The 24,446-nt window shown below is 39.3% G+C and overlaps 1 protein-coding gene across 4 annotated transcripts in view; it reads right to left on the bottom strand.

Annotated features, from left to right (window-relative positions):
• Positions 1–12,031, bottom strand: part of AMPD3 (adenosine monophosphate deaminase 3) — a 35,532-nt gene extending 23,501 nt beyond the window's left edge. The window contains exons 1-5 of one of the 4 annotated variants that reach the window (XM_064452714.1): positions 11,799–12,031; positions 8,162–8,387; positions 5,623–5,815; positions 4,994–5,159; positions 2,423–2,642 (exon numbers count right to left, since the gene is read on the bottom strand). In XM_064452714.1, the coding sequence (XP_064308784.1) occupies positions 2,423–2,642; positions 4,994–5,159; positions 5,623–5,815; positions 8,162–8,382 (800 nt within the window). In that variant the 5' untranslated portion in view covers positions 8,383–8,387; positions 11,799–12,031. Of the gene's footprint in view, positions 1–2,422; positions 2,643–4,993; positions 5,160–5,622; positions 5,816–8,161; positions 8,388–11,282; positions 11,649–11,798 lie in introns of those variants that run through there. The other 3 variants (XM_064452715.1, XM_064452716.1, XM_064452713.1) reach the window with 3 other exon arrangements.
• Between the last annotated feature and the right edge of the window lie 12,415 nt (positions 12,032–24,446).

Raw genomic sequence — 24,446 nt, 5'->3', positions numbered from 1 at the left:
AGTTCAGAAAGAATTTGAAAGTTTTTACAGTAAAAACAAACTTCTTTTTTTAATGAAGACCAAGACAAATCCATTATTCTTATCCTACTGAATAACAAATGTAAGTCAATAACTGGTATGTCAGACCAAAGTTATTAGTGAAACCTCAAACAGGACTCTACATAACCATATTATGTCCTTTAAATTGTCCAAGTATTGTTGTCACTGTATGTGTGCATAAACTGCACTTCTTTTAATAATGATGAGTAAAGAAAGCATAAAACCTACAATAAAATGTGATGTCAATTGCTGAAACTGTACCTCCAATAGAGCAGACCACTTCATAAATAACAGAAACAACCTGTAATCCAGACTCTCACTATGGAAATAATTTTTTTTAAATCCCCCAAAGTTTGTTTTTCCAATGTGAATATAAGAAGCCAAGATAAGATCCAATATACTTTTATATTTTTTATACCTTAAAAACATATATATTGTGTAGAAACACTTTTTTTCCCAAAATAATTTCTTGTGCTCCTCTTAGAAAAATCATGTTTTGTTCCTGCTTGCCTACTCCTCTGTCTTCACTTTCATCTTCTGCTGTTTCTCATTCTATTTTTAACGAGTGACGTGTTTTTTCTCTTCACCATCTGTCAATTCTAATTGAATCTACAATATTTTTATAGCACTATTAATGTAATAGCCTTTTTTCTGCTTTATTGTTGACAATCTCCCCTCAGTGGGACACAAAATCCCGTTATGGATTTGAAAGTCCAATTCAAACACAGTCTCACTGTATCTGACACTGATCAAGACCCATTCGCCCACTACAGGAAGTCTTTGTTGGATTATACTATTATTCAAGAGATCAGAACACTGAGAAGTAAGGGTGAGATTTCACTGGTTTAAGAACAGCAAAGATCAAAAGGACAATGGGTTCTTGATCTCCAAGCAGCCCCATGTGTTATAGACATAAATGACAAGAAAGCCCTTGCTGCAAACAGGGAGACAACACCCTATGAAGAGCTTATGCACCAGGATTACTGAAAATATTTTTTATTTTGGTTTGTATTTAGCAGGGAGTATGAATTAGCCTGCAAAAGCTTGACCTGAAGAAGTGAAACGAGTAGATGATTGCCCCTGCATTCACAAAGGTGCTGAGTGTTCTAACATGTTCTACCAAGGCCCTTCTTACTATGGCTTGCTGATAACAAGTATTTCAAAAGCTGCAAAAAACCAGGGTCTTCAGTGTGACTTTCATCTCAAGGTTTTCCTCCTTGTCCTTATATTCTAAGAGATGTTAAGATTAAACACACTGAAACTGGAAATGCATTAACCCATTTACCCATACTGTAAACAGCACACTCAAGCTAGCTTAGATTTGGAGCAGGAACGCTGATAATGCTGGCAGAAGCATAGGCTTTTGCTCTTGAAAAAGTGCTTAGGGAATGGGACAGTTCTGTTCAGCCCATCTGCTTTGCCACTATCAATGCACAAGGCAGACAGATTATGCTGCAGCTGTCAGACACGGACACAAAGGGGAAAGCATGCATCAAGGTGTGATTAACTTGTCACATTGTAACTGATGGTCTCTCAAAGGCAGAAGGACTAGGAGTGCAGTGCTGGCAGGCGGGGCAAATCATTCTGAACAACAGTCTAGGTTCCTGCTTTATTCCATCCTAGGTGGATTCTTTTCCTTTCCTGGTGTTGAGGCCATGAGAAACCTTGATGTTTCCAGTCCTCAGCTGTGAGGTAAACTTAAAAACTGGATGCACGTTTTCATTATGCACTGGATAAGGACATTGCTTTGTCATAAGCACATCAGTGACTGTACTAGAATTGTAATATTTCTGGTTTTTAGGGACTTCACAGGTTTTGGGAAATTTCAGACCTATTTCGATTGCACATGTATAGATCAGTTTTGCAGCACATGAGCAGTTAATTAACATCTGGAAGAAATCAGACTGAATATTTATGTTGCTCAGCTGTTCTGTATGCTCTACATACACAGGGTTTCTCTTCACGCAGAAAGAGTAGAACACACATGAAGGAATTCCAGACCACTGTTCAAAACCCTTAAATTCAGCACAGGCCAAAATAGAATAAAAAACCATGCGGTTCAAGTTTCAGTTCCCATGCCTCAAGAAATTTGTGTCAGATTTGACTTGAATGGGAACATTTGACCAATTTCTTGCTTTTCTGTTAACTGCTTCTCATTTTGCCATGTTTGATACAAAGAAACTAACAAAAATCAAATACAGCCATATGTGAGGTTTTCTTTTCCTTTTAAGTCTTTCCATGATGCAATTATGCTTGAGAAGGGAAAAACAAAAACATACTGTAGAATGAGTACATTTGAGGAATTAAATATCACAAAAGGGAGGAAATATTAATCTAAAAGTAACCAGCAGCCTGAAAGGGCAGAGAAGAAAGAGAAACATACGTTGGACCATCTGCAATTAGAGCAAGAACATGGCTCAGGTCAAGGGTATAAGTCTCCAGGTCAGGATATGGCAGACTCCGAGGCTCATTGAGTTCCATCATTTCTTTGTTATCATAAACAAAGGGAATGCCACCTTTTATCTTAATAACATAATCCAAATTGTCTGGAGCATCATCAAGATCGTAAGGATCTTCATTTTCTTCTGGGGGTGAATGGAAATCTGGAAACAAGTTTACATTACATTTAGAAGATGTAACTTGCACAAAAAGCAAAATAATTACAAAAGGACTTTCTGCTTCTGTAATACTTCATTTCTAACAGATTTTAGTACTTTCACTAAAAAAAATCACATTTTCAATTACTGTGAAAGACCTGTTGTTACAACAAAGCCTTGTTCTGACAGACTTTAATTGCAGTCCCTCTCTAAGTGCCTACCTTAATTCAAATATTATACATTATTAGAGTTGTCTGAACCGATGTATAAATTGATTTAATACTATCCTTTATTAATGTATGATTGCACACGTTTCAAAATAAGTTCCTGGAAGTATTTAAATTAGGATGGTTGAAAGTCTAGTTGAGAGTTTTGAACAATAGAACAGTTGTTGAGTCCATACGCGCCGTCATTATCTTTTCACCCTCTGACTTAGTGTAGTAATTTTGGAAGTTTGTATTTAAGCACAGAATAATGCAGCTGTTTTCATATTCAAACATGAGTTAGAAAAGAACCAGCTGTACCTTACTTCTTCACCTCTGCCCTTCCCACAATCCAGTGAGCTAGACTAGTGCATACATACTAGGACTGATTCCTCTTTCTCTCAACCATTAGTGAATATACTTGACTTATAGTAGAGAGGAAATAACTTAAGACTCAGTGCTTCTCACTCTGTCCAAAGCAATAGTTGGTTTGCAGGTTTTTTGGGGGGTTTGGTTCATTGGTTTTGTTGTGTTTTAACTGGGTTTTTTTCATTTGTGTTTGTTTTGTTTGTGCTTTGATTTGTTGGGTTTGGGTTTTGGTTATTTTGTTCTGGGTTGGGGGTTGTTTGTTGTTGTTGTTTTGTGTGTGTGTGTGCTTGTTTTATTAAAACTCCTTAGTTTTATGTTTAATTGCTTCCGAATAGAACCAAGAAGTGCAGAAGCCAGAGACAGTACAACACAACTCTAGTCTTCCCCTTAGCCTTCTGATCATAACCAAAATCAGGAAGTACAGAAGCACAGCCGGGATTTGTTTTTGTAATCCCTTTACAAAATTACTTTTTTTTTTTCTTCTGAGAATCAGGTAAACACACTTCTGAGAGATTCAGCTTACGTGAGCACTCATGCTACTGAATGCTCATCACTTCTTTTGCAATATCTTACTAACGCAACTAGCACAAAATAAGTGTCTCAACTACATTTATGTCAACTGAACTACGTTCTTGGGCTCAGTCTTATCACTGAGATTTCTTCTTTTACCTGTTCGGTTAAGCCAAGACAGCAGAAAAGTAATTAACCAGCCCTTTTATTCACCTAGAGCACCTGAATGTACAGTTTAAACTGATACCATTCTTATCTCTAATATTCATAACTATCCAGCTCAAACTTGTGCTAATTAAGACACTATGTAATGAGGTTTTATTGTTTATGTTATAAGTTTAAAAGCATAATTGTAAAGAAGTTATTAGCCTAATAATAGCTTGGAAATATCTCCCCAGCAGCTGTTCCAAAATATCTTTCCTGTCTTGAATATTCAGTATACTGTCTTCTTTACACTCCTTCTGTATAACAAATGTTTGAAAGCATGTTAATTCACCCTCTTTCAACCACTGAGCTAGAGGATAATTGATTTTAAAATGTCACTTTATGGCTGAGAATACATTGCCCACAATATGGACACATATGTTGATACATGTGACACAGTGGCACATGCGTACAGACCAAAGGTTGCTCCTCAATGGCTAATCAAAAAACTAGCAGTGCAAACAGTTTAATGAGCAAGCAAAGCTTTCAAGACACAACCCACCTAAGTGGCAAATATCATTTGTGATTTATATAATAGGGAATATGTTCAACCTAATAAGCCTTGTTGAGAGATCAGTTTATTAACCTAGGCAGACCACCGAACAAACATGACTATACAGCTTCTAGTCTTGACCTGGTAAATGTACCACAACTGTGAAATTACTAACTAGCATGTCTGTATCGTGTTTCAATTTACAATGTAGACGACCTCATAATCCCTTTTATTTCAGCATGCCAAGATCATGAGGGATGACTTCTCACTTTAAACCATACTCATGTAACTTTTTCCTGGAGGAACACAAGTGTACTACCTACCATCCCATTTGCTGGGGGGTGAGGGGGGAATAAAAATCATTGACCATCTAGTATGGATTTTTTAGCTTTTGACACCCTTCAGAGTTTCAGATTAGACAGAGGATTTATGATTTAGGTCCATCAGTGATTCTCCACCACTTGCTAACAGAATAAAAAGACACTCAGAAGAGATCATCACAAAAATCCAACTTACCTTTACTACGGCAGCGCATGGGTTTAACTGTATATTTTAAAAAGAAGAACAAGGATATTCACCTGGATACACTTCATCTTCAACCTTCCATTTTTCATCTTGCATGCTACACAAATACTGAGATGTTGTTCTTGGGAAGCGATGGTAGGCAAGACGTGAATACTTTTCTCGAATAAGAAGAGCTTTCACAAGGCTTTTGGCAGCTTGTTCATAATCATCAACTGTAACCTGAAAGGAAAGCCTGGATAAATACTGACAAAAATAAAACAGCAGTTTTAGCAACAAACTGAATCACACCAGTAACACGAAGACTGAACTTCCTAAAATGTAAGTGTATGTGGCTTGACCAGAAGGATCTTACCCAAGGTCTCAGGAAGCCAGTGACAGAAGCAGAGTCCAAAGACAGTGTGCAAAACACCCACACACCCCTTTTTCTCCTACCATATATTACCCATTTATTTAATGCCTGATTATGGCTGTATCTATTTGATTTATTTTTTATGATAAAAAGTACAAAACTACCTGACCTTGGCTTTAACTGCTTTACAAATCAACATGTTCACAAAGCAATTTACAGTTTGTTATAGACAGCCATAATATACTGGCATTTCATGCTTTATATGCATTAGCTGTTTGGGGTTCTTTTTCTCCCTAGACACAGAAAGGAGAGGAAAAAAAAAAGGTTTCTTACCCCTGCACAGTAGTCCCCACTAATTGAAACTCTCTGAAACTCTGGTACATCATATGGCACTTGGACTGGCAGAAAAGCATTTGGAAGAACTGGTGTTGCAGGAGACAGAATAGGATTGGCTGGTGCTTTCCATTCCTGAGATGGAATTTGTAATGACAAAGACTGGGATCGAATCATCTTGAAACTTTTCTTCCTACAAATTAATGGTATAAACATAAAATAAGCAATGGTATAAAACATTAAATACACCGGAAAACTGATTACAGCAAAGAAATCACCCCCTAAGAAACTTTACAAATGAAATCTCTAATACCACAGGAAAAATGTTGGTCAGAAAATATTTGTGCTTTCAGCTTTTTTCATATTACATTTCACATGATGTATGCTACACACTATTACACTTACCCTCCATACAAATACAATATGCCATAATTTATTTACAATCACTATAAGATGCCCTAAGGTTTGTTTTGTTTCACTTCTTACAAATACAGTTTCAGCAAGTCACTGTACAGAATGCAACTGTGATCACTGTGCTTACTTTAGTAGGGCTTGATTCTTAGGGAATGGTAGCATCAGAATTCACAAAATATCAGACAGAAACGAGTGAATGTTATATACAATAAGTTGTTATAAATTATCATGCTATTACACACACTCTTCATTCTTCCCAAAACATGCAGGATTTAAAAACTCATCTAGTTGTCAGACAAGGCTATCCATCAAAATTTCATACATAGTCATTCAGTTAAACTTGTAAGAAAAAGGATGAGCACATAGTTATTTCTTAGGGACTGTTTGATTAGACTTCAGCAAAAGGCTAACATTGGTTACCAGAGTAATAATACAGCATGGCTTTGATACACAAGTCCATTCTTCCCCTCAGAGCACTAAATGGCTAATCCCCATAGATTTAAAAACTTCCACTCTTTCTCAGCTAAACTAAGATAGGTGTGTACTTTAGACAAACCAGCTAAAAAAGAATGCTGTACTTTTCAGTGAAGTAATACCTCAAGCGAACTTTTGGAATATCTCTAAAGATTTAATTAATTTTCCTTACTCATTTTAAATGTATTTTAAGTATTTATAACATATTTATTATATGAATATTTTAAAACTACCTGTGATATCACTTTCTTTTGCACTGTGGAAATATTCCCTTGTTTTCTAAACTAGATGCCAAAACCTTAAAATGTTAGTAAGAGCCACTAACAAAGAAAAAGGAGTACTGGAATACCCTCTGGAAGTTGCATATTACTTCTGTGACATTCTGAAGAATAAGAACATGCAGTGCTGGTACAATTAATACCCTATGACCAAATTCCATCTTCTCTTAAGTACTTGTAGCCACCTTTGAAATCAGTATGAAATTCTTGAAAGGCAGCATTGGATCAACAGCAACTGAAAACAACAGAAGTTTCACTCGTCTAACTGTCCTTGAAGTACACTTCAGTCCTGTAGGACAGGGATGAATACTTGTTCTGTTCCCACATGTAAACAACATATATATATATCTCACTACCCACAGTTAAACTTGTGCATAACTTGGAGTACGGTCTGATGGAACATATTTCAATACAACAATTTCCCAAATTAAAAGTGAAACTTATCAGTTCAGAAGGAAAAATATACCAAATAGTTGTTTGAATGAAAATATCTCTATTTCCCTTCTGTGCTTGTTTATGTCTATGAACATGCCAACTGGGACACCCACTTGCACAATTCAAAACCAAAAGTCTCAGCCTGTATCATCAGTGTGTCATACCTTAATTTAACTAAATCGACTCTTCTCCCTTCTGTTGCAGAAATATAATGCCAAGCATTGGCCAACTGATTGTCTGCAGCTAACCAGGTACATGTTTTCAGCTATCATTTTCAAAGGCTTCCTTGTCTGCCTGCTTTTCAAGGAGTCTATGCATCAAAGCCATTTGGTGTCAATGCTCACTGCTGCTAAGCTCACATGACTCTAGGAAACGCAAAATATGCGTTTTATGCCTAATGGTGGTTTGATTTTTTTCCTCTGAGTTAAGAAAACCTATAAATAACATCATTAAGCCACTATGACTTTTCACCTTCTCCCTTGATGTTAAATGTCAAGTCTTTGCTTTCATCTATTTTTACAGAAACTAAAAGAAATATCATACCACTCTGTGTGTGTGTGTGTTGAAATTTTCAATTTCTCTGAATGAAACTAGACTAAAGGGAGAGGAAAAAGTCTTTTGCTGACTCTTTTTACATTAAAGAGTCGCAGGATTGTGTCCACTACTATCCAGCTACGCTGGTTTGTTAAATTTACACAAGCAAGATCTATGCTATCGCTGGAAACGCAGCTGAGACAACCTCACCAATCCAAGCTTCCTAGGGCCCATCCCCACCCCTTCTGCACAGCACAGGACTGCACACAGGTGCCCTTGGTACCTGCTGTTCACCTTTCTCCTGAAGTAATAACAGGTAGAATGTTATTTGCCAGGTATTGAAATATTAACTCAAACTCATTTCAAAAAATATTTTCCACTAAGAAAACAACTACTGAACAAACCTTTTAGCTGTTTCCACAGACTGTTGTTCTGCCAGTTCCTTCTGCAGTTCCCTTTCCTTAGCCTCTTTCTGCCCAATAGGGCAGTCTTCAGGCACAGTGAATAGTGACAAGGCATCTTTGCTGTCTTCTTCTCGGAGAACTTTAGCAAATACCTTCTCTGCTAGAAGTCGCACGTGCTCATCAACCTCAGAGATGTTCAGCTTTGGAAACTGTCTGGGCATCTCGGCTAATAAGAAAGACAGTCAACAAAGTTATAACTACAAGAAGAATAAAGGTATGTGAGAGACTGGGGGTTTTTTTGTAGTACACCTATCAAAATTAAGAGCTTAGAGCAAAAGCAGAATAAAGCAGAACAGCTACGCAGAATTTAAATTAGTATGCAGTACACAAGAACCACAGGTATCCCCTGAGCATCTTCACTTGTGCAGCCGTGCCAACTTGTGCATCAGGAACTTTTTGGCATACTAATGAAATTTCCTAGGATACGTATGTACAGATTTGCTAGTATATTCCACTTACTTACATAATCAGATAGACTATTATTTGTGGTATAACGTATACTTAGCTGTATGTACTCGCACTGAACTTGGAAGTCATATTCACTCTGTTGTCTGCCTTCTTCCCTGCTCAGTGACTTCAAACCAATTTTAGAGCCACAAGCAAGTTAGAAAAGAAGGTTGCACATTTCTACCTCACCCCATACTTGCCACAAATAAGAAAGTAATGAAGCTGCTATGAAGTAAGATGGTTGCACAACAGGAGTAAACATGGTGTAGTAACTCAGTGATGACTTTTTTTTTTCTCATTTGTTTTCAGTAGTTCATATCCTGCTTTTGAATTGTATGTGGGAAGCAGATAGGATATGGACTTTAATTTCTACTTAGCATTTAAATATCATTTTTCAAAAAAATGTTTTATATTTTAAAATTTTAGGTAGTCTTTCGTCACAAAATATTTCCATTTTGTTATAGCAGCACTACTGAAAATACCATCTTTAGCATTTCTTCTGTAGTTTCATGGCTTTATTTATATTTAATTCTCATACAATACAAAATGTGAATTTTGACATAGCTGGTAGCATTCTGGAGGGGAAAAATACAATGCTTGTAAGCTACTGACCAGCATTATTCGTTATGTACTATAAAGCTTTTTGAATGCCTTCAGTATGATGGAGTTTGTAACAAATAAGATTAAATTCTTATTACATAAGTTAAAAATAGCAATGAACACATCACAACAAATGGATCCAAGCACTGCCAGAATGTGAAGTCTGGGTCCAAAACTGGCATTTCAGAATCCTTTTTAGTTACAAAAATGCAAATATATTTTATAAGATGGTATTCATTCAAATGACGATGTATGGTGAAAGTCAGCATGGAACATGGCAGTTTTTGATCACTCCAGGCATAACTTATCAGGGCCCTCATTGCAGTATTTCTGTAAGCATGCTGCAAGTTTCACATGTTGATATGTGATCCTTTTGATATGTGATCCTGTTGTTTTCAGCCTAAAAGATTTTAATTAATGTCCACCTGTTTTCACAGTTGCTTTGAGAATGCTTTAGCTTTTAGAATAAAAGCAAACATAGTATGAAAAGGTGACGAGAGATCTACTGGACCATAACATGGCAATTTAGTGATCATCTACATTATTTTGCATTCTTATTTTGTAAGAACCAATTCACAGCCCAGTGGAAATATGTCACTGGTTTTAAAGGACTGTGGATCTGACACTCTGCAGTTTTTCTGCCTGGAGAGTGTTTGTTTTGCAATGAGTATTAAGTCTTCCTAAAATCAAATATAACTGCACAATAAATATAAAAATACATACACATTTAGCTGAATGATTTGATGACAATGCACTACAATGCCTTAGAAACATCCAAACTTAGACATGGTTTCTCAATTTCAAACCTCAGTGAAGTCACGGGAGTCTTTCCACTGACCTCAATGAGCACAGTTGTCAGCAACAGCAACTGCCATACATTCAGCTGCCAGGAACAAAGGCCTTTTGGGCCACTTCAGCCCATCAGAGTGGTCTTTATAGTTACTCAACTACAGTAAGAGTACTAGCAATGATAGTAAAATTTGGAATAACAACATTTCTTCTGCTGCTAAATCAGGAATTAAAATATTTTCAGTACTAGCTGACTAGGACAGGAAAAATCAATTGGTTGTATGTTTATCATTGGCTGAGCATTTTCCTAGTACAAATGAACTTTTGCTTAGAGAATTGTGATCATGAACAGAAATGCAGTAGGAAATACATTGCTTGAGAAACCATACTGTATTTTAAATCATTACAATAAGATAGCGAAGAGTCAGAACATACAGATACAAGTATGTCCCTTTACTGAGACCAAAGGGTTTTTTGTTTCTTACAGAACCTGATCTCATATACTCTGCTCAAGCAAGTGAGAGACTAAGGCACAAAACACTTTGAAAGGTAGGTTCACTCACATCACTGCTAGCTTATGTCACTGCAATGATTTTAACAAACCTAAAATAGTTGTGAGACACTTCATGCAACACATGCAAGCTGTGCCATCCCGAGCTGGAAGAGGGATGAGGATCTTGGATCCAGTATCTTTCTGTACAAGTGCTGTCCTTTTCCCAAGGTGAGTGACTGCGAGAGCGACTAGACATCTTAATGGGATGGGGAGGGAGCATCAATGCCATCCAGCAAACAGCAAAATGCTCTTTTCCTAATTATCTCGCACAGAAAGGCTACTTTGGTTGCTCTTTAGCTCTGCACCTTTGTGGAAGGAAGCTATTTCTTTTGAAACATGCTGCATTAAAAAAATGATGGAATGATTATTTTAAAAGCAGTTATCGATCAGGAATTTAATGGGCTTGAATATGTAATGAGCACACACCATGAAAACAACAACCGCCGCCGCCTCCAGACCCTCGCGGCCGGTCAGTCGGCGGGGCGGGAGCCGCGTCTTGCGCCGAGGACAGGTGGGGCAGGGCCGGCCACGGGGCCCGGCCCGGGGCCGCTCCCGCCGCATGAGCCCCGCACGCGGCCGCCCAGGGTCCCTCCCCGCCGGGGCGGCGGCCAAGGTCACCACCGCCACTGCCGACCAGCTCAGCACGGCGCTGCCTCCTGCCTCGGCACTTACCTAGCGCCCCGGGGAGAGTCATTCTGGGTCAGGGCCGGGCCCCACCACGGGCGCTCCCACCGGCTAGGAAGACTCAGTCAAAAGCCGCCGGCAGAGGAGGGAGGAGCTGCTCCTGCCAGATGCCGCCGCTCCCCTCTGCGCATTCATCCGCCGGCCGCCCCGCTACCGCAGTGCCAGGGCCACTGCCGCGCCTCCCCTTCCCCGGCCCTTTATGGCCGCCGCGGCCCCCAGGCGGGGGATCCCGCTCGCCGCGCCCCCAGCCCCGCCGGGGCTTCCAGCCGCCTCCTGGGCGGCAGCATCGCAGCCCGGGGCGGCTCTGCAGCAGGTGGTGCCGGGGGCAGGCGGAAGGAGGGCGCTGAGGCAGGGGCCGCCCCTGTGACTGGGGCCTCGCCTGGGTGGAGGCTGCGCCCCCTGCCTCCTGCCCCCAGGTCCGGTGGGCCGGGGGGTGCCCCGCCCCCGTCCCGGCAAGGGGGGCCGTTAACCGTTGCCGTGACTGGGCGCGCGCCCTGCCCGTACCTCTGTGAGGAGACGCCTACCCGAGGCTACGAGCGTTGCTTCTCCCGGGAAGAGGCCGCCCTTTCGGGCGCTGACCGGCACCGCTCGTCCCGCCGCTGCACCTGTGGCGGGGCACAGACGCCGCCTCCCCCGTGAGGCCGTGGCTTTAGTAGGAGCCGGCGGGTCGGCAGGAACCCTTCCTCCGCGGCGCCGCAGCAGCCCCTTCGCCTTCAGAGGCTCCACAACAGAAGGCGCGCTGTCACATGTCTCCTTGCCGGCGTGGGAGGGAACTGCCCGGTGCGCGCCGCCCCGGCCCCAGCCCGCCTCAGCTGCGGGGAGCCCCGGCCGTGCTGCCTTGGCAAGCGCTTATTTCAAAACTTCTCCTCAAAAAGCACTTAAATGTAGAAAACTTCGGTTCGAGACCAGAATCTCGTGAGGCTGGTGTAAAGACGACACTCGATATGTAAGTTTGCTGACGATGTCCGTCCTTCAGTGTAGCGACACAGTTCAGGTGCTCATGTGTATTAAAAAATAAACTTACCTGGTAAAGAGCCCAAGACAAATAACTGAAGATCAAAACTAGCGTGACTCAGCAGGAACGAGGATCTTAATACATTTAAAAAATTGACCTTATTTTGAGAGATTCCGGGGCCTGAAGCTGAAAAGTTTAGGGATGTTCTTGGTAAATTTGAGTTATGATACTTGGAGCCTAATCTGAAGACATTTAAATATAAAAGTATCTTTACAGTGCAGGGAACCACTGGGATGTAGTGACTGAAGAACAGGGTTCTTTACATAAAAGAGACAAGCAGAGTAAAGGTAGATCTCCCTAAACTTGTGAGGGATCAAGTAGTCCTGTGGCAAGTGTGCTGTCCCCCCCATGCCCTCCCAACTCGGTAAATGAAGAAATGCTCCATTCATAAACCTCATGGGGTTTTGGCTTCAGAAATTCTTTTACTTCACATAACTGGTGAAGAAATGAAAGGGAAAAGAAAGTAGGTGACCACACCAAATTTGAGTTGCAAAGATGACCAGGTACTTTGACTCTTATACTAGTATCACATGATCACCTTCATGTGCTCATAAAAAAGCTAAGAATTGTGGCCACCGCTGTTGTATAAGACATGTACCACTGAAAAGCATTTGAAAATCAGATATCCAAAATCATTAAACAATAATTGATCTTAAAATAATAATACTACTAACAAAAATATACTTTGTTTCTTAGCTTGGAAAAAAAAGGCTGATGCTGCATGTGCATGTTTCTCTCACAGTAATTCTAATGTCTTCATCAGCTGCTGCCAGGCTACACCCAGACAAGCCATCTGCCACCCAGGAAACTACATACTTTAAGTGTCTGTAGGTCTGACTCACAGTTGCCCTGCCCACATGATAGATGAGCAAAGGACACCTGTTGCTGCTGGCCATTCAGTACACCCATTGATTGCTGATCTGTTAGTCCTGCTTCCTTTCTCCTGTTCCCCATGTCCTCTGAGTCACCTGTGTGGACTTGTCCAAACTTGCCTGCTCCCTATCACAGAGTTTGCCTGGCAGTCTGGGCTCCTTAGTGGCCCGCTAATCTTAACTGTACCCTGCCTGCTGGACTCAGGTGTCTCATGGCTTCTTGGATTCCTTTTCTCAGCTTGGCAAATGGGTCTTCCTTCTACACTTGATTTAATCTCTTTTCTAACTATGAGATCCAAGAACCTGGAAGAGTTCCCTCTTGTGCTATTACTGGCCTTCTACCAACCGCAGTGAAAAAATAACTGTCTCAAAGATAACTGAATTTCTACCATTTTCTTTCATGGAAACAGGCAGCTCTGTATGCCCCAAGTGAAGAAAATGTTGCAGTCTAAGTTCACATTTTATGAAGGCAATAGAATTCACACAGTAAGGGAGACCTTAAAAATGCCTTAACAAAGGAAAAGCTTCTATGAGCACTGAAGTACAAGTCCATAAGGACGGGGGACACTTGTTCTAGGTGACCATGACTATTTAAATGAGCTTTCCTTTTGTAACAAGTTGGAAACCTTTAAAGGCAAACTAAGATCCTAACTTAGTAAATGCATCTATAGTAATTGAAGCATTAAGAAAATACTACTGCAAGATCTGTACTAAGTTCCACCTAAGCATGAGGGAAAACTTCTTTCCTATGATGGTGACAGAGCAGCGAAACAGGCTTCCCAGAGAGGTTGTGGAGTCTCCTTCCCTGGAGGTATTGAAAACCCGCCAGGACGTGTTCCTGCGCACCCTGCTCTGGGTGTGCCTGCTCAAGGAGGGGGGTTGGACAAGATGATCTCCAGAGGTCCTTTCCAACCCCTACTATTCTGTGATTCTGTGATAACGTCAGGATGGATTGTAAGAACAGGGTAACGATAATAAATTAACAAGAAAACACTTCAAGTCCTCTCACATTTTGCAGAAGCAATTACTATGGTCAGTTATTTTACAAAATGTGTTCAGAGCTTACATTTGGCTAGCAGGTCCAGTTTCATGTTCCATCTCTGCTCTCTCATAATGAACAATTCACATGTATCTTTGGCAAATGGAAGTAACACTAAGCTGACAACAATGAAATAGCATATTTTCATCAGTAGGTATTGTACGCTTCCATTAGCACCTGCAAAACATAAAGCGTTAAACTTTGCATCCAGACTTAGAACACCCTGGTGATTCAGTCAACACCTTGTTAAACACTTGCCATCTGGCCCACAAAGGAGTCTTTCTGCCAGTCCAGTTTGTGGGTAGATTATTATACTTTTACACACCATATTGGAAGTAGTGCAAATGTCTCCAGAGTTATTTTAAATTATCTGATTCCTATTGTAAAATGTCAGTACTTTCTGAAGCCATCTGCATTTTGGTTCACTTCTGTGTAGCAAGAAGTAGTTCTCTCAGGTAAATTTTGCAGGTAAACTGTATTTCTTTTTATCTTGTTAATCTTCTAATACAAGAAAAAATTACCCCATTCCTTTTACCACAAAGTTACCACTGATTACGTTTCTTTATATTATTTTTTAAAATTCTATATTTCTATGCCTTCAACTTTCTTTACACCATATTTTAGAGATTATCCTTTTGGTGACAGCAGTAAACTCATTATTATTGCAGTGTACATAGTATTTGGATGGCTCTTTCTCAGTCTATTTTAACAAAAAGAAATGCAATAAAAATTTTGAAGATTTGCTTGCATGTCAACATCTACTGAGGAATGGAATAAAATAAAGAAAACCCTAACTATACATCTGTATTATTAATAATTATTTTTAGAAAAAATACAAATCTTCTCTGGGAGATAATTAAAGCTAGAATGCATATTCATCAAAATTAGGAAATGGTTTCTCATTCTAACTGGAAATTGTTTCAGATATAACGTACTTCTTTCATTTGAATAGTGCCTTAAAAGCTAATGGATTTAGAATTCATTTTTTAAAATAGATTCATAATACTGACTGTGATATTGATAACAACAAAACTGATGGATCAAATGAAATATTTCAATCTATAATGTATCCATTAGTGCCATCCAAGCAATGTTAGACCTAGTACTCGCTTTTCTGATCTTAAGTAGTTCAGTTAATTATGTGTTTGGCACACATGCATTTACTTACTGAAGAGTAACTGATATTCCAACAGTGAAGAAAACACAGTTAAATAAAGTCATCTCCAAAAACTTGAGGGGATTTTTGTGCCAAATGTGAAGTGTAATTGAATTGCATTATTAAATACTCTCTACTAGAAAGGAAGAATGATTCAACTTTTTAAACAAAACAATAGATGAAAATTGTAATAATTCAAAATGGGAGAAAATTATTCCATTGAGTAATTGAAATGATACAGAGCAAATCATATCTGTCTGTTTTATAAACTCAGCAAATCAAAAAGCACCATCTTTCTTATCCACTGCGTTTCAAAAAGTTTGTAGAAATTAATTGGGCAAATGAGTATTCAGTCCTGTATTTGAATTACACCCAGTTAAGAACTCTTGATACAGGTGATTGGATCTTTCTCCATATTGAGTTAAACTAGAATTTGTAAATCTAAAAGTTTGGTTCCTACTCTAAATAAAAACAGCAAATTTTCTATATTTTGGAGACTGCTGAAGGCTATTCCAGAAAGTGTGTGAGAGGGGCAACAAGGAAGAGAAACTTTGATTGGGCCGGTTTTTTATAAACTCAGTCTTGAATAGTTGTGGTGTTCGGCATATGTACACACAAGATACAAAATGCAAAATGTTTTGAAAATTACTTGCACTGACATTAGAACTGATAGTAGATCTGGAATCCTGTTCCTTGTTTTTTTCAGTCAAATGACATTCTCCTTTCTGAAAGAATACCTGTGATTATGATTGCCCTGTGGTATATTATTATGAAATAAAATACATATAGTATGCAAATATAAACCTGTTTTTTTAAAAAATGAAATGGAAGTGGGAACTATAGAAATTACAAAAGGATATGACCGTTCAGTCACTGCTTTAAAAACAAACTAGGAAAGTATCTGTACAGTCCTAATAATCTGAATATGAAATAACATAAGTTTTCCATTAGTTTATAAATGGAATATACTGTAATATTTTGTTGAACAAGAAAGGTTTACAAGCAAGATGGAACACTTTGGTGTGTTTGGAATTGTAAGCTGTCATTTGGTTATTTGGAAAGCTTTCTTTCCAGCCAGTTGGCAAATTCTTTGCTGGCATCTACTAGCTGCCTTGCTTTGTCTCAACAGCCATGTAAAAATGCTAGTTTAAAAACAGCTTCTCTCAAACTTACTGAGCTTGGACTTTGAAAGTATTTGTCCTTGATGGAATACGCCTTGCTCTGATATTTTACCTAATTTATCTGAAGTTCTGGAACTGTTCTAAGAAGGAGAGATCTGACTGTTTTAGACAAACCTGTATGTGGGGCTAAAAGACCTTTATTCTGATCCATAAAAAGGAGAATTTTCTGAAAGTCACATTTCTCATCTCATGTGATGTGCAGATGAAGTATTTTTTAACCACCACTCTGATGTACAATGCTATTTTACTCCACTTTGTTTTAAGAGGAATTTTATTTACTCAGAATGCACACAAAATAAAATATTCAGCCAGCAACAGTCTAAAAAATTAAACACTGCCCATGCATGATACATAATGAAACAGTGTAATTACAGCTCACGAAGGGGAATGCTAGTCTAATTTGGAAACCCCTAAAATAAAGAATATTCTGAATTATTTGATTGCTGCAAAAATCAGCATGGAATCTAAACTGTATGTGTAGAATTGGTTTACATATTATGTTTGCAGTGGAAATTCAATAGTTCCGTTAAGTGATGCTCAGTTCTGCATTTGTATTACTGTTAGATGACCATTAAGGTTTTTGTGATGATCTGTGACTCGGGTTTGCATCTGGATTATTTGGCCCTCAAGTCAGAAGTTTCATTCCAAAATAACAGATATCTATGTGATGCAGGTGGGGCACATAACTGCCCAGAAACTGGGAAATGCAACGTACGGTTTAGACATAACCTTACACAAGCCTTAAATAAACTCAGGGCTAGGTGTTGCTGAATTGCAGTCTTCCCTGTCCCCAGAATATCCCTCATCTTTGCTTTGTTTTACAAGTATATTTTCCAAATCTCCTCTTTTAGAAGTGTGAGTGAAACTCTACGACCTCCAAAGCCAGGAGTTCATTAGTACATGGGGATTCCTAGTGGCCATTTACAGCCCAAATAAACTTTCTCTGTATTGCTTGTGTAGTGCTAAGCAGGCATAGGTGGCAAGAAATCCTACCCAAAATGTTCCTATTTTCATGTAGAAACTTAAACTTTCACCTGGGCAGGGAATTGCTTTATTATTTTTATCCAACCTGCCTGAATAATAAATGTTATAGCTAGGCCTATGCTGATATGCAAAATGATTTAGAAGTCATAAAGCTCATCCAAAATAATAGGCATGGGATTCTACAGCTTGTAAAATTTTCCATAATTCTTTTCTACACTAAGGACAGTGGGAAAATAACATTTTTTTTTTTTTGTAATGGCAGTTTGCCAAGAGGGTAACACCAGCCTGCCATGACAGAAAGCAAGCAGGATGCACCCTGCATTCCACTCCTCAACCCCACCTGGGCAGGGTAGAGGGCGAGGCCCGTGTGACCACCAGCTCCATGGGGCCAAGGCAGCAGCTCGCTGCCCTCCGGCAGCTGTAGCTGCCCTAGTGTTGTGTAAACAGTGCCTACGCAAGGAATGCAGATTTCACCTTACATAACCATTTGTTCCTATCAGAGATTTCTTTTCTTTTGTGCCATTAGTGCATATAAATTAAAAGGAGAGAAAAGCAGTGTTGGCATTATTAGAGGTATATCTCTCTCTCATTCTAAAGTGACTTGATGACCTGGTTGCTGCTGTGGTACTTTTGCCTCAGGCAATTTAATGAAACTCCCATCTCTTCCTAACCTGGAAGAAATTCCCATCTATTCAGAAAACCACCACATATACCTAAGTCATATTTGTAACCATTTCTGGGGGGTCTAAGAAAGACTTTACTGATCCATAGTTATTGCACAGAGTGAACTTAATCCAATACAAAGGCAAATCAAGTTCTGTGTATCTCAAGCTTTCTGTTTCAGCTGCTGCCACAGTCAAAGGACCTGATTCCAATGTCTGTGTGCAGATAGATTTCCACGTCACTTCAGTGCCATTAGACCTAGACAAAAGAGCCCTGAAGCTCAGTACTCTGTCTATAGCAGATACTAGGAGAAAGCCCAGAGATGGTGGGGCCTGTTTCTGTTCCCTTGTCCTCTCGTGTACAGGCAGAGCATCACCAAGTGGGGTACACATGGGATACTTTCACATAGTAGATGTTGTCAGGGCTTCTGTGCTTGATGCCTCAACTCAGTTCCGTCTATACTAATTTTTGATCGTGCAACTCCTACATACCTTTCCTTTTTGATTTAGTGCCCCGATAAGTTGAGGGGGGTGAGGGGGGGTCGGTGGGTGTTGTTTGTGGTGTTTTGGTTGTTTTGTTTTATGTTGGGGTTTTTCCCCCTTTACTCGTTTTCTCCCTGGAAAGGCCTTCGATTCCATACATACCTTGAAGGATTGGTGTACAGGGGTGCTTTGCTCGGGGTTTTGCTCTGGTCCTCTCTTACACCTTTTTGACCACACACCTTTGTACCCTTTTCCTTTTTCATTTGTTGCTAATGGCCAGCCAGCCCTTTAAGGAAAACCCAGTATGAACAGAAACATTAGTAGATAGCTAGATGGTGTCAAAGACAGAGCAATCCTTTTCCTCTTGTGCCTCACCTGTATTGCTTTGTAATCTTTATGAACTGAAGGTGGAATCTGGACTATTCTGATTGTCATCAGTCAGTGAATACCTTCCAAGAATGAGTCCAGTTCCATTTTTAACGGTGTCTGTTTTGGTGTCCACAACATCCTTTGGTAGAGAGCTTGTTTTAAAACTTCATTGCGCACTATGAGCCAGGGGGATGTGAGCCAGCTTTGATCAAGAAATTGTATGACCAGATATAGCACAGCTCTTTGAACTCTTAGCTTTTGTTAAGACTACAGCCAGTGTAAGCTCACGTTTGCCCCCAGTCTACTGCAAAGACATCCTCTAACTGGTGCTTAGACAGGTCACAGCAATGCACTATTGAACCAAAGGAAAGTGCCATAGATGACCATGCTCAGGCATATTGTGCTACCATGGAAAGACAAAGGATCTGTGGGGAGGGTCTCTGTATGTAATAAACTCTTTGCTAGGTCATGCAGCTGAAAAGAAGTAATTTCCACAGGGAGTAGCTCAAATGCAGAAAAATCTCTTCGAGACCAGGCAGCCCATAGAGAATGGAGCAGGTGAAAGAAAGTATGAAATGAAAGGTGACCTGCTAGATTAGTCAGCTTTTGGAATGGCTTATACCTGTCACCTCCTGTACAATCCAGTGGGGATGAGCAGAGAGTAGGGGAAAAGCCAGTCTTCTCAGATCTAGACAGAAGTAGAAGAACAAAAGAGCTGTTAAATTCTTTGCCTGGCTTCCCTAATAGTTAGTTTCTGGATTTTGGCAACCTTTTGTTTACAAAACAGAGATATCAGAGGAATCTAGAACTTAAATTAGTAGATAATTTAAAAAGAGACCATCACACTGATATTTCTTCAACTTTGTTTTTTTAATTCAATTTAGTCTTTCTTCAAAACTCAGATTGTGTTGTTATTTCATATAAATGAAATATAAATATTAAACTGTTATATATATGCTACCCCGAAACAATGGGGAAAGGTAAATTTGCCGTATGCAAACATTCATTTATTAATCTGGACTGAAACTGGATATTTGGTAAAAGGGCAAGAGTAAACTTCACATACATTCTATCTCTTTGCTTTTCCAGATGTGCTTTAGCAGTTCATAATGTACTGAATCTGTTCATACAAAATATAGCGGTTGTAGATTGCCAAAATATTCTGCAAGGACTATTCCAGTGATCAATTCTACAGGTGAAAATTATGCACCAGGGAAGAACAAATAAGTTGTAAAGGTGTAACTATTATGGCCATGTCCAGGATGATGGTTCAAGGTTGCTAAAAAAAATGCATCAATTTCTTTTCTGAGACGAGGAAGTATGCTAATTATGGCTAAAGACTAGAGCGGAAAGGATTGTAGATCTGCAACACCTCTGAAAGACTTATAAAATGTTTCACAGTCCTAAATGAAATTAGTCATTAATTTTGCTGATTGATAATGTAGAATCAGTTTTCCCACAAATTAAGACTGGCTTGGGTCCCTTATTCTAGAAAAAAAAGCTATCTGACCGCCAGACAGCCTAGCCAGATCTGGGACGATCAATTTAGCATAATAGGTTCTAATAGGATCCAAGGATAATCCCCCAGGACAATTTTTCAGCATTTTGCAGTGTTGTGGGGAAGGGTGCTTACATGCCTTAGGGATCCACAGCTGCCTTGGTGGTCCCTTGAGTTACTTGTAACCAGCTCAAGACAAAAAGGACAGAGTTTCTCTCATGCCAGTAGGACACAGACCAGTGCAAAGTGGTTCAAGTACTAGAAGATCATATCAACAGCTTAAAACCACTTTTGCCAACTTTCTCCATGCATGGGGCCAGAACCCATAGCCTTCATTTTCCCATCCTTAGTCACCACACAGACATCCCATGGGCACAATTAACTGTGAAAATTCAGAAAAACACAGAGGAGAAATTGAAAGCCAATGCCTTTTTGCCCCTTGCACTGGCTATCAGATCCAAGCTGGTCAAAGGCGGAAGACAATTCTTTTTTCTTTTTTTTTTTTTAATAGTATCGATGTTTCCTTGTGCACACTCACATAAAAAGTTGCATAGTCCATAATGACTGTCAATGGAGTACATCTCTGAACCGTATCTACTTTTCAAAACTCGTGCAGGCTTGAGTAAGGCTGTACTTTAAAAAGCCAACAGAGCCACCTAGTGTTTAAAGATGTACAGTTTTGTGTGTTTGACTTCTATGTGCAAGAGCAAGAACAATCAAAGAGGGGAAAAAAGCTCATAGTCTTTCATATTAATCTCTAAGAGTTCTTGTTTCTTACATACTGTATAGTTACTGGTGCTAGAATTAACAGTGTTAAAATCGTACGTGGAGATTTCTATTCACTAGAGACACCCAAGAGTAGGTAAAAAGTTTTTTCTGATATTTAGCCTCAGCCGCTTTCATACTATCATTTTTAGTTATACATTTTCTTTTCTTCCTGGCGTTTAAATGCTTCAGATACCTGTGCTGCTTCGTTGTCTCCTGCTTCAGGGTGTATAGTTAATCAGTCATTTCCTGTAGTGTGGCCTTCCTTCTGAGAACAGTCTTTTTGAGAGTCTGGCATGTCAAACTCAATTCAGTGCTCTGGACTTGGTCAGAAATCTGGGAAGAGGCCACATTGCAGGTTTCTTACTTTTTTCCTCAAAATGCTGCAACAAGCTTCAATGGCTGTTATCTACCTACCTGGTAATCAGCATGCATGCATGCATGAACACAACAAATATGTACACAATTTACACTGTTTTTTTCCTCATCATTGTTCATGGTTACCTCAGATATAATTGCTTAACATTTGTCATCCACAGTCATTTCCCTTATTACATGTTCATATTGTAATTTTCTGCCTCTATGGATAACTAATAGAGAAAAAGAAATGTGATTTTTATAGTTACTGTCTAAATAGTTGGGCTGGCTCTGTTCTCCTAATGTAACCTAAGAAGGTGAGTGCAGATCAACTAATGACTACTCAAAAAACAGGCAAAACAGAATTTTGTTTCCCTATGGAGAAAAGGCTGGGGTCAAAGAGGAGGTGGGACCATGTCTGAGCCAATCTAAGAGCTTCTGCTGCCATGGGAGTTGTAGGACAGAGGACAAAAGGAGTCACACCAGAAAGAGCCACTGGTGTTTCTGAGACAAACCACATCTTCCCAGGGCCATGTCAGAAGTCAGTGCCTCATAATAATAATTCTCTTTCTTTTTTTCTTTTTTCTTTTTTTCCTGTCCAAGTCTGGCCTCATAGTATGGTTTTCTTAGGTAGCATGCAGTTATTAATTTAAATCCTAATGTCCTTTTATCAATCTAGCATATTCGGGCATGGGAACTTACTTGACCTAATTTTAGATGTTTAAAAGATAGTTGTCTAAATCTAAGCTGGTGTTCTAAGCTACTTTATATTCCATGAGAAGAAGCAAATGCTGTCAAAAAAATGCTTTCTTTTGATCTCCATATAGGTGCCTAAGAATGCTGGAGTCAATCGTTCTCAAGAGTTGAATCTCACATGGCCAACAGTAACTACTAAAAATCAGTTGCTTACCAGGAATTTCAGAGTAAGGCAGAATTATATTAGTTTTTTGGAAGCTAATTCTCAATGGCCATCTTAGAAGGGACTCTGTAGTAAAAATGTTGTCTTTCAAAGGAATCACTTAACAGCTGTACTCCTTTTAGTAACTGCCCAGTGTGCTCAAGAAAGGAAATTGAGAGTCTTGTGCTTTATAAACCTATTTTGCTTACTATTCTTCTGTCCATTATATATTTAAAGTTTTTAAAAACAGTTAGTTTCTTCAGTGATAATATTGCCAAAAGCCAAAATTAAGGTTCTGATAATATCACAATGCATTAATGCTGTATTCTGTTTACTGAATCCCTTCAAAGGGACTATCATATTATCACTATGACCTCAAAAAAATGTTAGTCTTGTTTAATCATTAGAACAAAGAGCTGGAGGCCAGAAAGATCATAATACAACAATTAGGGACAGAGAAGAGACAACAATATGGTTCATAGAAAACAGAGACAAGAAAAAACCTATCTGATTCTGTGGAGTGTTTCCATTTTCCCCAGCTGATGCACTGCACAAACCCATGATACATCCTGTTTCTCCAGAATTTAAGTTTACATTAAAGTAGGTCATGTGCCAAGCCATCCTGTTTACAACAGCTTTTGTCTACACAAGGAAACTGACTGATAGAGCTATCATGGCATAAGCTATTTCTGAGCTTTTCTAAAAGCTGCAACTAGTTATTGAAGAGCAACTATTGTGGAATAGCTTATGCTACAGCAGTTACACCCATCACTTTCACTAGAGAGAACAAAATCCATTACGATATTCTAAACATGAACTCATTGTAAACTTTTGCAGCATTCTCTTCAGGACTCTAAAAATAGGCAACCTGGAGTAATATTCTGAATTACGTTAGCTGTCTTTGAACAGTTAACTCTAAAACTTAATGGCATGACTTGGAATGCTTAGCAAACCTTTTTGATTGGAGGCAATTAGAATTAATCATAAGAAGAAAGAGGAATTATTACAGGGAGGAAAACTCTGAGGGAAGGGAAGAAAAAGACAGATGAGGGGATTGAAAGGGAATGAATAGCAACAAAAGGAAAACTGTGAAGAAGGAAATCAAAGTGCATAAATAACACCGAAAGTCAAGATGGGAATGTTTCCTCAACTGAGAAACAATCATGGTAGTAAGCCTGAGTTAGCTACCACAGCACAAAAGGAGAGTTTATCCCCTTGATCTTAATGCCAGTACCCCACTGATATTAGTATGCATCTTGCTGGAGATTAAGTGTATCATATAATCCTAAATTTAGACGAGCAGTCATTAAACATGGAATTTGGCCTTCTCTGCAGAATGACTTTGCACATCCCTCATGTAGGTCCCTATACTAAGACACTGTTTTCTCCACTGCATGCCCATGTTTGTTCTGCCAGCTTTTTCATTACTTGCTTCATTTATTCTCAATATGTCAAAGCCCAACTCCGTGACATTTCAGTCTGAGTATCTTTTAAAAAGAGCTGTTTTTCCTGTTTTCAACAGTACAAAGCAAACTAAGTTTGTTTCCCTCCCTGTGAGAGAAATTTCTATCCTTCTAGCAGACTTAAATACTATGATAGATTGAACTAAAAGTATGTGGTTTCCATACGTATGGCACGAGCTGTCAAGCAGGTGAAATGACAAGGACCCATGCTGTGCAACAAGAGACAATAAGGGCAGAATAGGGAAGCAGAGCTACCTCTGTCAGACCTGCCCTGAGATACTGTCTGGGCTAGTGTGCCCCTAGTCTGTTGGCTGCCCACACAATTCATGGTTGGGTTTTGCACATCCTTGCAGGATCAGTGATTTTATAGAAGTGTTGCTTCTTTTATTTTCATAATTCAGGAGCTGACA

Source organism: Phalacrocorax carbo, chromosome 5, assembly GCF_963921805.1.
Source record: "Phalacrocorax carbo chromosome 5, bPhaCar2.1, whole genome shotgun sequence".
In the NCBI taxonomy this organism is placed as follows: Eukaryota; Metazoa; Chordata; class Aves; order Suliformes; family Phalacrocoracidae; genus Phalacrocorax; species Phalacrocorax carbo.
This window is presented reverse-complemented; position numbering and strand designations above follow the sequence as displayed.